This window comes from Pseudorasbora parva, chromosome 8, assembly GCF_024679245.1.
Source record: "Pseudorasbora parva isolate DD20220531a chromosome 8, ASM2467924v1, whole genome shotgun sequence".
In the NCBI taxonomy this organism is placed as follows: domain Eukaryota; kingdom Metazoa; phylum Chordata; class Actinopteri; order Cypriniformes; family Gobionidae; genus Pseudorasbora; species Pseudorasbora parva.
In genome coordinates this window covers 2763032-2775922 of record NC_090179.1, presented here as the reverse complement: position 1 = coordinate 2775922, position 12891 = coordinate 2763032, and the positions used below count along the sequence as shown (strand labels likewise).

The window sequence follows — 12891 nt, the reverse complement described above, 5'->3', positions numbered from 1 at the left end:
CAAAGCTCATGGGCGTAGATTACGCGGGGGACGGGGGGGACGTGTCCCCCTCGCTTTTAATAAAATGTATTTTCGTCCCCCGCACTTTTACTGGGTCTCACCGATCCTAGTCGACCCGCTCCGAGCGGGATTCGAACCGATGTAACCCTGCGCGGCAGCGGGCAAGTCAACAGGGACGCTAAAGACAGCTTTCTCTAATCTCGGTTGAATCTCGGCAAGTGTATTTACATAGAAACCAATTTGAATTACATTAAGATTTAAAATCAGAGACAAAAATAATCTATGCATGACCTGCTGTCATTTTATTCATATCTAAATATGAGGAGGGCGCTCTCTCACAGAAAGTCCAAAAGCGGATTCGTAGAAGTAATACTGTCACGCTGGAGCTGCAGCTGAAGGAAAACAATCGTTATGAGTGATGAAACGTGACGACGACAATCAGACGAGTGTAACAATATGCTTTATGTGTGTTTTTCAAGCCATCTCAATGTAGCCTATTTATTGACAATAAAGTAGCCTATCATATGAATAATGCAGCTTTTTTAATGTTTAGTATCTTCTGCTCACCAAGGCTGCATTTATTTAATTAAAAATAGTTAAAACAGTAATGTTGTGAAATATTATTACAAATTAAAATAGCTTTTTTCCTATGTGTCATTTATCATTACTCCAGTCTTCAGCGTCACATGATCCTTCACTAATCATTCTCATATGATGATTTTATAATCAAGAGACATTTATGATTATTATCTGTGTTGAAAACAGTCGTGTTGCTTTAAAATGTTGTGGAAATCATGATACATTTTATTTTTCAGGATTCTTTGATGAATAGAAAGTTCAATGGACAGCATTTATTTGCATTTATTAAATAAATAATCTTTTGTAATATTAACAATATCACTTGTGATCATTTAAATGCATGTCTGATCAATAAAAGTGTTAATTTCTCTCTAGATGGTTTCTAGATGATTTAGATGGTTTCCACAAAATTTAAGCATCACCATGAGCAGCACAACTGATAATAATCATACACATTAGTGAAGGATCATGTGACATTGAAGACTGGAGTAATGATGATAAATTCAGCTTTATCACTGGAATAAATTACACTTTACTATATATTCACATAGAGAACAGCTGCTTTACATCAGAATTTTATTTTTATTTTTTTACATTGCATAACATCTATGGAGACTTAATGCACAAGTGTCTGTAGTATATAAACCAATCAATAAATTGGCATAAAAAAATAGGAGAATAATATTATAGATATTAGTGGTTATTGTTCAGCAGTGTATTTGATAGCTTACCAAATTAAAAGCAAGAGATGCGATAAATTATATCGGCCCCCCAAAAAAATGGTATTACAACATTTCTGTCCCCCTCACTTCTGAAAAGATGGCTACACCCCTGCCAAAGCTATTAGGCAGCCTTGAAAGTCCTCAACCTTTCATTACTCAGCATCACAATAAACAATTAAAGCTCCACTGTGTAATATTTTCCCCCATCTAGCGGTGAAAAGGTATATGACCATTCAGTGAATAATAGTTTCTGTTCCTCTCAATTCTGATTTCGTTTTAACTCCTACGGTGGCCGATTTAGTCCAAGATTAACATGGCAATCCCCCTCTTCACATTCGACACGGTGCCATCGAGTGTTAAAATGCAAAAGGCGAAGCTTGATTTAACGGGTATGTCCCTCTTTGACTAATGTACTTTCAAGATGGAGGAGCAACATGGCGGCCGGCATTCGAACCCCTCCCCCGTATGTGTTTTCAATGGCCTATTATAAACTTACAAGAATACTTTATTCCTTGAAAGAAGTAAATATACATTAATGAGCACATATATTTTTGAAAGAACTAAGTGTTTTTAGCTAAGAATAAACTAAAAAAGTTACACAGTGTAGCTTTAAGCTGCATAATGCTAATTTAACATACTCATTATACAGTGATAGGAAATTAAACATCAAATGAAAGAATGAAAATAACATTCAAAAATGTAACAAACAAGCAACTAAATGTTTTGTGTGCCAAATGTCTTAACAACAAAACAAAAAAAATAAAGGTGATAAAAATAAAAAAGTAAACAGAATTTCAGCAATTTAAAAACAAACAGAAATACCATATAAAAGATCACTCACGGTTGAGAACAAGGAGCAGTATGATGCAAAGAACAGCCGCAATCAACAGCACACCAGTTGACACCATTATTGTTCCATGGTCACCCAACTTTTCTCTTAAAGCCATCAAACAGCCATTTACCACACTGTGACCTTTTATAAAGCACAAGACATTAATCCAAAAATATAGTGCATGGAATATATATATTGAACATAGATTACGGAAATATTGAAAGGTGCTTAAATCTGTACATATCACTACTGTGTTATAAAATGCTGTATTTATTCTTAGAATATACTACATTAAATACCCCAAAATGATTTGTGGTCAAAGTATGCACACTTACCTGCAGCTGGCTTTTTAGTAGGTTCAAGGTATATGTCAATTTTAAAATTTCCTTTGTTTTCCTCATTTTCTTCATCAGGCTCGAAAACTGGGTTGCAGAAAACATTCTATGAAAGTTAGAACAAATGATTAGTTTAGAACCAGATCTTAATGTTGAATATATAATAAATAAATACTACCATGGCTACTAGTACTGCTTACAGTAATAATAATTTACCTCATATTCACCTTGGCTCTCAGTTGAAATGTCCATCATTGCGATTTAAGAAACCATTTACATATTTTTAGTAATCTGAAATCTTGATGTAGGCTATTAATTCAGTCCATTTGGTTGTTAAAATGATTGTTTTAAAAGGAAATAAAAATTTGTTTTTAAATCCATTGAGTGTGTTTATAGAATATATATATATATATATATATATATATATTTTTTAATGTATCAAGTTGATTTATTTAATGTTTCCTTGTAAATCTGTAATCGTATGGTCCAACATCTCGTGTTGTTAAAAGAAAGTGGCTCTTATTCAGAACTTTCTTCCCAAATATTCCCAAAGCCAAGTCAGCTGAGAGGATTTAGCTCCATAGTAATCCCCCCCCCCCCCACACACACACACAGTTTAAAAAAAACATGTAGTATAATTTATAACAGCCCTAAATATTGTCAACCCTAAGTTTAGAGTTTAAAAAAAAAGGGTAATCAAGATCTTCAGGATTACTAGAGCGTTGCAGGCAGGTGATTTTGTTCAGGGTGGAGGTACTGCAGGAAAGGCTTGAGAATCCCTGATTTATAAAAGCAGTTTGTTTTTGTTTTTCATAAGAAACAACATTTTGTCACCAAAATGCTTTTAACTATTCTTGTTGGGACATTTGGACCCAACAAAATAAGAAATACATGTACCACACACACACGCACGCACGCACGCACGCACGCACGCACGCACGCACACACACACACACACACGTTGGGTTTCCATAGGCATGATTTTTATGTTGTACAAACTCTATCCCTCAAATCCTAAACCTACCCCTCACAGAAAACTTTCTCCATTTTTACATAAATAATAAAAAAAGCAGCTCTGTTACTGCCACAAAGATTGACTCTAAACTTTCTGCAACTTCTGTCGACTCTCTTACCACACGGACCACATTTTTCATGATCACAGAGGCCACCCCCAAACTTTTGTGTACTCCCTTTCTCTGCTCCACCATGGTCCCATGCTCTCTTACCTTGCACATTAAAGAACCTTGCAGTTTTCAGTTCTTTCCACAGATTCTCGGTTGGATTCAGGTCTGGACTTTGACTTGGCCATTCTAACACCTGTTTATTTTTGAACCATTCCATTGTAGATTTTGCTTTATGTTTTGGATCATTGTCTTGTTGGAAGACAAATCTCCGTCCCAGTCTCAGGTCTTTTGCAGACTCCATCAGGTTTTCTTCCTCTAGATTGGTCCTGTATTTGGCTCCATCCATCTTCCCATCAATTTTAACCATCTTCCCTGTCCGTGCTGAAGAAAAGCAGCCCCACACCATGATGCTGCCACCACCATGTTTGACAGTGGGGATGGTGTGTTCAGGGTGATGAGATGTGTTGCTTTTACGCCAAACATAACGTTTTGCATTGTTGCCAAAAAGTTCAGTTTTGGTTTCATCTGACCATAGCACCTTCTTCCACATGTTTGGTGTGTCTCCCAGGTGGCTTGTGGCAAACTTTAAACAAAATGGCTTTCTTCTTGCCACTCTTCCAGAAAGGCCAGATTTGTGCAGTATACGACTGATTGTTGTCCTATGGACAGAATCTCCCACCTCAGCTGTAGATCTCTGCAGTTCCTCCAGAGGGATCATGGGCCTCTTGGCTGCATCTCTGATCAGTCTTCTCCTTGTATGAGCTGAAAGTTTAGAGGGACGACCAGGTCTTGGTAGATTTGCAGTGGTCTGATACTCCTTCCATTTCAATATTATCGTTTGCACAGTGCTCCTTGGGATGTTTAAAGCTTGGGAAATCTTTTTGTATCCAAATCTGGCTTTAAACTTCTCCACAACAGTATCTCAGACCTGCCTGGTGTGTTCCTTGTTCTTCATTATGCTCTCTGCGCTTTAAACGGACCTCTGAGACTATCAAAGTGCAGGTGCATTTATACGGAGACTTGATTACACACAGGTGGATTCTATTTATCATCATTAGCCATTTAGGTCAACAACTGGATCCTTCAGAGATCCTCACAGAACTTCTGGAGAGAGTTTGCTGCACTGAAAGTAAAGGGGCCGAATAATTTTGCACGCCCAATTTTTCAGTTTTTGATTTGTTAAAAAAGTTTGAAATATCCAATAAATTTCAGTCCACTTCATGACTGTGTCCTACTTGATGTTGATTCTTCACAAAAAATTACAGTTTTATATCTTTATGTTTGAAGCCTGAAATGTGGCAAAAGGTCGCAAAGTTCAAGGAGGCCAAAATAATACATTCGCAAGGCACTGTGTGTATATTTATATATATATATAAAATATTCTGATGGTATATTCCTTGTATTGTTTAATGTTGAGCACATCACTGTGTTGTTGGTTAATCTCTTAATTTGACTTTTGTAAACAATTCGGAAAAACGTCTCGGTTACGTATGTAACCCTAGTTCCCCGAGGGAACGAGACGCTGCGTCGAAACGCTGTGAGAACGCCTCTGTGTTAATGCGTCGTGAAGCGCCTGTAGAACCATTCCATCGGAAAAAAAAGATCGATCATCGGCGTGATGACGTCATCGACCGGAAGCTATAAAGCGTCCGTGAAAACAAACAGGAACTAACTTCTGATAAAGCCTGAAGTAAGTGATCACGGACACACCGGGAGTATGGCAGAGCGACGCAGCGTCTCGTTCCCTCAGGGAACTAGGGTTACATACGTAACCGAGACGTTCCCTTTCGGGGAACTCGAGCTGCGTCGAAACGCTGTGAGAACGCTTATACCCACATCGCCATAGGACCAAGTGTCTCGTATGTGTGAAGCCGAAGCGCACACGGTTACGAGAGAACCTGCGCCCCAACAGTAGATGCCAGGTCTAGTTCGTAGAACCTGACAAAAGTTAGTGGAGACGACCAACCGGCCGCATTGCAAATATCATGGAGGGAAGCCCCCGACAAAAGTGCTTTCGAAGCAGCCATACCCCTGGTAGAGTGCGCCCGGACAGCCAGAGGAGGCGGCTGCCCGGCCGCCTCGTAAGCAAGTGAGATGGCCTCGACCACCCACTTGCTCATCCTCTGCTTGGATACTGGGGCCCCCTTCTTAGGGGGTCCGAAACAGACAAATAACTGATCAGATTTTCTCCACAGGGCAGCTCTGTGGACATATGTATCCAACGCCCTCACAGGGCACAGCAGATTTAATCTTTCCTGGTCTGACGTCGTGAACGGAGGAGGACAGAAGGCTTGGAGAGTAATGGGGCCCCGTGGGCTCGTAGGAACCTTGGGGACATAACCCGGCCTGGGATGTAGAAAGGCTTTCACAATCCCCGGCGCAAACTCTAAACATGAGGGCCCTACTGACAGGGACTGAATATCTCCTATTCTTTTGAGAGACGATATGGCCAAAAGAAAGCTGGTTTTTAGAGTGAGGAACTTGTCCGAAACCTCCTCTAAGGGTTCGAACGGCGGCCCAGACAAGCCCCTCAAGACAAGGGCCAAGTCCCATGCTGGGACCCTCGAGTGCATAGCCGGCCTCAACCTTAAAGTACCACGGAGGAAGCGTGTAATCAGAGGGTGTCTTCCCAAAGACACTCCACCCAAAGGGACGTGGAAGGCACCCAAGGCCGCCACGTAGACCTTTATTGTGGAGGGGGTCAACCCTGCCTAGAACCTTGCCTGCAGGAACTCCAGCACTGTACCAACCGGGCAGTTAACTGGGTCCCACTGACGTTCTCTGCACCATGCTGAGAAAAGTTTCCATTTCAGAGCGTACAGCTTGCTCGTGGATGGAGCTCTGGAGTGGAGGAAGGTCTCTACGACCTCGGCCGAGAGACCTTCCTCTATGAGCCTAGCCCCCTCAGAGGCCAGGCCCATAGTTTCCACATCTCCGGGCGTGGGTGCAGGAATCTCCCGCCCGCCTGAGAGAGTAGATCCCTCCTGGTCGGAATCTCCATCGGAGAGCCTTCCAGGAGAGATATCAGGTCCGAAAACCACACTCTGGTCGGCCAGTACGGAGCCACTAAAAGTACCTGGGCCCCGTCCCGGCATACCCTCTCCAGAACTCCTGGAAGCAAGACAATCGGGGGGAAGGCGTACAGGGGTAGCCTCGGCCACTCCTGTACCATGGCATCCAACCCCAGCGGGGCTGGATGGGTCAGAGAAAACCACTGCAGGCAGTGGGAATTCTCCGCCGAAGCAAATAGGTCTATTTCTGCTTTCCCATAAACCTTCCATAGGAGCTCCACCACCTCTGGGTGGAGTCTCCATTCCCCGGGCCTCGGGCCCTGCCTCGACAGGCTGTCTGCTTCCTGATTCAGGACCCCCGGGATATATACTGCCCTTATTGACAGCAATTTCCCTTGGGGCCACAGGAGGATCCGATGTGCCAATTTGTCCAACGGACGGGACCTCAGACCCCCCTGGTGATTTATATAGGCGACCACCGATGTGTTGTCTGACCTGACTAGCACATGGTGGCCCCTGAGGTCGGGCAGGAACTGTTTCAATGCAAGAAACACTACGAGCATCTCTAACCGATTTATGTGCCAGTGCCGCTGATGTTCCTGCCATAGACCCTGGGATGAGCGACCACTCATGGTAGCCCCCCAGCCCGTGAGAGAGGCATCTGTCGTTAGCGTTACTCGACGAACATGAGCCCCTAACACAGGACCCTGAGATAGAAACCCCGGGTTTTTCCACATGACCAGAGCACGTAGGCATCGCCGCGTGACTGTGATCGTGCGGAGCAGATTTCCCCTCGGGGAGAATCCCTTTGTTTTGAGCCACCACTGCAGTGGCCTCATGTACAGTAGGCCAAGAGGTATAACGTTGGACGCTGCTGCCATGAGACCTAACAGTTTCTGGAACTGTTTCACAGTGACGGCCCGGCCTAGCTTCTGTTCTTTGACTGCTGCCAGGATCGATGCTATGCGTGTTGGCGATAATTGCGCCCGCATTATTACCGAATCCCAGTTCACGCCTAGAAAAGTGGTTCTCTGAGCCGGAGAAAGCACACTCTTCTTGGCGTTCAGCCTCAACCCCAACTTCGACATATGCGCGAGAACAGCATCTCGATGCTGAACCGCCATCTGCTCTGTATTCGCTAGAATCAGCCAGTCGTCGATATAATTCAGTATGCGGATGCCCTGCAGACGCAACGGCGCCAGAGCTGCATCCACACACTTGGTGAATGTGCGGGGTGACAGTGCTAGACCGAAAGGAAGTACTCGATATTGGCATGCCTCTCCCCCGAAGGCAAACCTGAGGAACTTCCTGTGATGTGGAAGGATGGAGACATGAAAATACGCATCTTTGAGGTCTATGGTGACAAACCAAACCCCCCAGGTTTGATCTGAAACACAATCTGTCTGAGTGTGAGCATCTTGAACTTGAGCTTGGCCACCGAGCGATTTAATAGGCGCAGATCTAATATCGGGCGTAAGCCCCCATCCTTCTTCGGCACGATGAAGTAACGGCTGTAAAACCCAGACTCCCTGCTGGGAGGGGGAACCCTCTCTATAGCCCCTTTTTGCAGGAGTGTCTGTACTTCCTGTGCCATTACCAGAGCCTGCTCCGGGCCCACCTCTGTAGGTAGGACGCCACTGAAAGGAGGTGGCCGACTTTTGAATTGAATGGCGTACCCCCTTTCGATTATCTGCAGGACCCAACGAGATATATTTGATAGACGTTTCCACCCGTCTAGAAAATCTACTAAGGGAACCAGTCTCTCGAGGCTGGCCTCTGGTGTATTTTGAGCAACAAGCACAGTGCCCTGAAGCGGCGGACCGGCAGGGAACAACTGACTTGACTGCTCGGGGGCCCCCCGAGGGGGGCGCGGACCACCCTCGGGTGGCCCGCGGAGACCGACTGCGCCCCGGCATTGCGGCGGGGTTGGCAGCACGGCCCCCAGAGGGTGCCGCAGGGAAACGGGTACCGTTAGCAGGGGTAAACACCGTTTCCCTATGGGGGGAACCACCCTCAGCGTCCTGACGCTTCTGGCGTCAGGATCGCTTCGACGAGGCCTTCTTGGCGATCAGGACTGTCCTCAGATCAGCCCTGCCCCTCGAAGGCCTCGTCTGAGAGCGCCGCCCCTCGTCCCCGCGCTGAGGGGGAGTACGGGTGGCGACGCTCTGTTTTTGTTTTGCCCTGTGCGAGGCGCTCGTACTCGCTTTGGGCTGCTTGATGTCAGCAGCAGCCCCAGGGACCTGGACCCGGAGAGGGAGGAACTGCTTGAGCGCCGCAGCTTGCTTTTTGGACTCCTGGAACCTCTCGGTGACAGTATGGACTGCGTCACCGAAGAGGCCTCCAGGAGAAAGCGGCGCATCAAGCAGAAAGGCTTTCTCCCTCTCTTTGATGTCAGTGGGGTTCAACCATAAGTGCCTCTCCGTGGCCACCAGGGCTGCCATAGAGCGGCCCACACATCTGGCCGTCTCCTTGGTGGCCCGGAGAGCTAAATCAGCTGAAGACCGCAGCTCGGTGATAATATCTCCCCCCACGACATCACTACTGTCCAGATCTCTCAGCAGGTCAGCCTGGTACGCCTGCACGATTGCCATCGTGTGCAGGCATGCAGCCGCCTGACCCGCTGCCGAGTATGCTTTGCCCACCTGCGCCGACGTTGTTTTTAAAGGTCTGGTGGGCAAAGACGAGGCTTTAAGGGACGATGCCGAGGAAGGCGAGAGATGGCTCGCGAGCGTCTCCTCAACCTTTGGCATCGCCCCATAGCCATAATGTTTCAGCCCAGCGATGTTACTATAGACCGAAGTCTGTGGGCTGAAAACGCGATATGACGCCGGTCTCTTCCACGATCTTGCCACCTCGGTGTGCAAGTCGTGAAAGAACGGCAAGCCCCGTCGCTGAGGCTCTGAGGCGCGAGAAGGCAGGAATCTCTCGTCTAATTTGCTTGTACGTTTTCTTCCTGCCTCATATCTCTCGGTTTGCCAGTCGATGTTAAGCCTGGCCACCGCTCGCGTCAGAACCTCAACGAGCTCCTCGCATGCAGGGGACTGAAGTGGCGAGTCTTCAGTCTCGATGCTTTCAACGTCCACCTCCTCAGAGCTGGACAGTTGAAGCACCGGCGACTCTCTCGGGGGGGAAGAAACCGCCATGCGTGCTTCCATGCCCCGAGAAGAGCCGCTGGATGGTGCAGGTGAGGGCAGAGATAAGGCAGCGCCCGTCTCTAACCCCTCTGCAACATCCAATTGTGATCCCCACGACTGTAGCCTTCGCTCCGCCTCGGCAGCAGCGGGACCAGAGCCGCGGGGAACACGAGCCGAGGCACCCTCCTCAAAGAGTGCCCGGCGGGAGCGCAGCGTTCTTAGCGGCAATTTCTCACAGTGCTCGCAGGCATCCCCCTTGAGGGATGCTGCGCTCCCAGGCAGGCAACACAAAGAGAGTGTGTATCCCCACCCGTGATGTAACGTGGGCAGGGATGAACACACCTTCTAAAACTGCCTTCGCTCGCCATAATTTCTATCTATTTCTATTTTCTCTTTATTTTGTTAATATATATGAATATTTAACAAAAAGGGTGGAAAAACTCTTCAATAGACAGACAAAAACACCAAATAGAAAGACAGGTTCGCACAGATCGCTTGCTGAAGGCTCAGAAGCTAGTTCCTGTTTGTTTTCACGGACGCTTTATAGCTTCCGGTCGATGACGTCATCACGCCGACGATCGATCTTTTTTCCGATGGAATGGTTCTACAGGCGCTTCACGACGCATTAACACAGAGGCGTTCTCACAGCGTTTCGACTGTTTCAGTCTTGTGCACTGGTCACATGGCTCCATATTTTCTCCAGTGAAAACGGCGTTTTTCACAAATTTCCTGTCCAGATAATCACCCACAAAAATATTAGTCACCTTCACTGGTTAGTAAAGCATTATTTTCAAGAAATTTACATTATATATCATCAAATGTTTTAGAGTAAATAACAAAAAACTGTGTGTTGCCTCAAGGCAACATTGTACCATAATGGAATCGCGTAAGGCCATTGCAGACACACTAGGGTTGGACACAAATACAGCATATTTGTAAGGAAAAGAGTTAGAATTATCTTCTATTATCTTTTTATTGGTTTTGATATTTAACATATGAAAGATCAAGTGTCTTATCTTGTTCCGTACCAAAAAGATATCGTATAGGCATAATGTCTAAAGGAGTTTTCAAAATTTTAGCTGTCAGATCATGTACCTCTTTCCAAAAATACTTAAGTTTTCTACATTCCTAGAAGGTGTGCATAATTGATCCAGTATATGTTTTGCATCGCCGACATCTAGGTGACACATTAGGATACATTTTGCTCAGGCGTAGTGGGGTGGAGTTATAATTATCTAAATATATCTGCATTTTTGCACAATATTGTAATGCATGTATAAAAAATAGTAATACACATACTATAACTGCATTTCCCTTTCAGTCGGTCACGTTCGACGTACGTCAGAACTGAACCGACGAATGGGATCTTACTTTAGAGACCAATCCTACTTCGAGTGTTTAAAAACGAGCCAATGAAATTTGGCATGCGATCCACGCATTCCACGCTCCGCCCCGCAGCGCGGGTATAAAACGGGAAGTGGAATGGTAGATCAGCGCTTTCTACTTCGGAGCCGAACAGTTATTGCTGTTTCTACGAAGAGTGTTGACTACGAGTCTTCTAATATTTATCTGAGAACTGCCAGTGCGGGTGATACGGCGCTTCAGCGAGAGACCGAGCAAAAGTGAAACTAAAAGAGCTTGTTGGTTCGGTGGGCGGTTTCCCATTCAAAAACCTGTTGGTTCGCTGGGCGTTTACACACACACACACACTGAGAGCTCACGCAGGCTTGCAGATCGTACTGTGTGGAGCCGCGGTCATCTCCCTGAATGCTTCAGCACGTTAAAAGAGCAGTTTCCATTCACAAAAGAGCAACACGGTTTGACCCTGCGTCTTTTTCAAGATGTCATTCAAACCGTGTATTCCTGGTATGCAACGGTTTCCTGTCCTCTTTGACGGCCACAAGCGCATGTGAGATTGCGATCGTGGGTGATTCATGTTCTCGAAAAAGAACAGGGTCACGTCGGCGCGTTGTTCGTCTCCCCCTTCTCATAAAGGGGTTGAGTGTTCAGCGCGCCGTGTGCCGTCGAGCGGCCGGCTGACAGCGGTGGTTGTCACAACAACCGGCGCGCGTCAGTCGGCGCTCTAGATGCACGGTCGAGACTATGAAACCTCAGATGGGGTCGAGTCCCTTCGCCTATCCCCCGATCTAGTTCATTTCTAGTGTTACTAGAAAAGGGCTACTTTGGCTGATAAGCGCTGGTGGCCTGAGGATTACAGTGGGTATTCCCCGCCGGGTAAATCCCCTCGGGCCCCCACTCCTCTATCGCATCAAAAGCATGCTGAGACTCTGTTCGTGGGTGGTACGGATTCTCTCATGAGAACACGACCACGTCAGGGCATTGTTCGCCTTGCCTTCTTCATAGAGGCTTGAGCGTTCAGTGCGCTGTGTGCCGTTCTGACGGCCACGTTCACTGTCTCACATGCCTGCTGGTAGTTGAAGATGGAATCGTGGGTCCTAAGAGAAAAGGTCTTAGCGTTTCATTTTTGGCTCTGGCAGAGGACAGATGTCAATTGCTGCATCGGAGAGAGGGGAATATGGAGCGCCATAAGGGCCAAAAAAAAAAAAAAATAGAATTTTGTTTTCCCTCTCTCACTGCCCTCTGTCCTGCACGCACGGGGGTAGTCCCAGCCCAGGGGTTGTGCAGGAACTGCGTGCGGTGTTGGACCTCGCCCTATGGGCGACTAAAATCACTGCACGCTCCCTGGGTCAGGCAATGTCCACACTAGTGGTCCAGGAACAGGGGGCTAACCTGGCAGATATGCGCAAGAAAAGCCTGTCTGTCAGGCTGGCCTCCTCGGGCGACGCCATCGAGAACTTTGCCCAGCAGTTCTTGGTGGCCCAGAAGCAGACGGAGGCGTTGCACCAGGGTGCCGACGACCAGCTGCTCGGTCGTCGGTCGCAGCGCATCTGCCGGCTTGTCGCCAAGGGCATCCCCTCCTGCGTCCTCCACCCTGCTAGAGCCGAGCAGCAGCCTCCACTGGAGGAGCAGGGTGCCGGACGCGGGCGAGGCGCCCAACCCGTTCAGGGCCCGCTAACCGGCAGGCAAGCGCAAGGGGACGCGGTCCTGAGACGGGCCGGCTAGGGAGAACAGGAGCTGCTCGGGGGAGACGATGTTCGCATCCCTCCCCCACGCCCCCCGGAGGAGGACCGGG

The 12891-nt window shown here is 47.1% G+C and overlaps 1 protein-coding gene across 1 annotated transcript in view; it reads right to left on the bottom strand.

Moving 5' to 3' along the window:
* mfrp (membrane frizzled-related protein) overlaps positions 1-9353 on the bottom strand; it is a 56432-nt gene extending 47079 nt beyond the window's left edge. The window contains exons 1-3 of the mRNA XM_067451925.1: positions 9057-9353; positions 2465-2574; positions 2143-2267 (exon numbers count right to left, since the gene is read on the bottom strand). Of these exons, the coding sequence (XP_067308026.1) occupies positions 2143-2267; positions 2465-2574; positions 9057-9353 (532 nt within the window). The remainder of the gene's footprint in view (positions 1-2142; positions 2268-2464; positions 2575-9056) is intronic.
* Positions 9354-12891: the final 3538 nt, after the last annotated feature.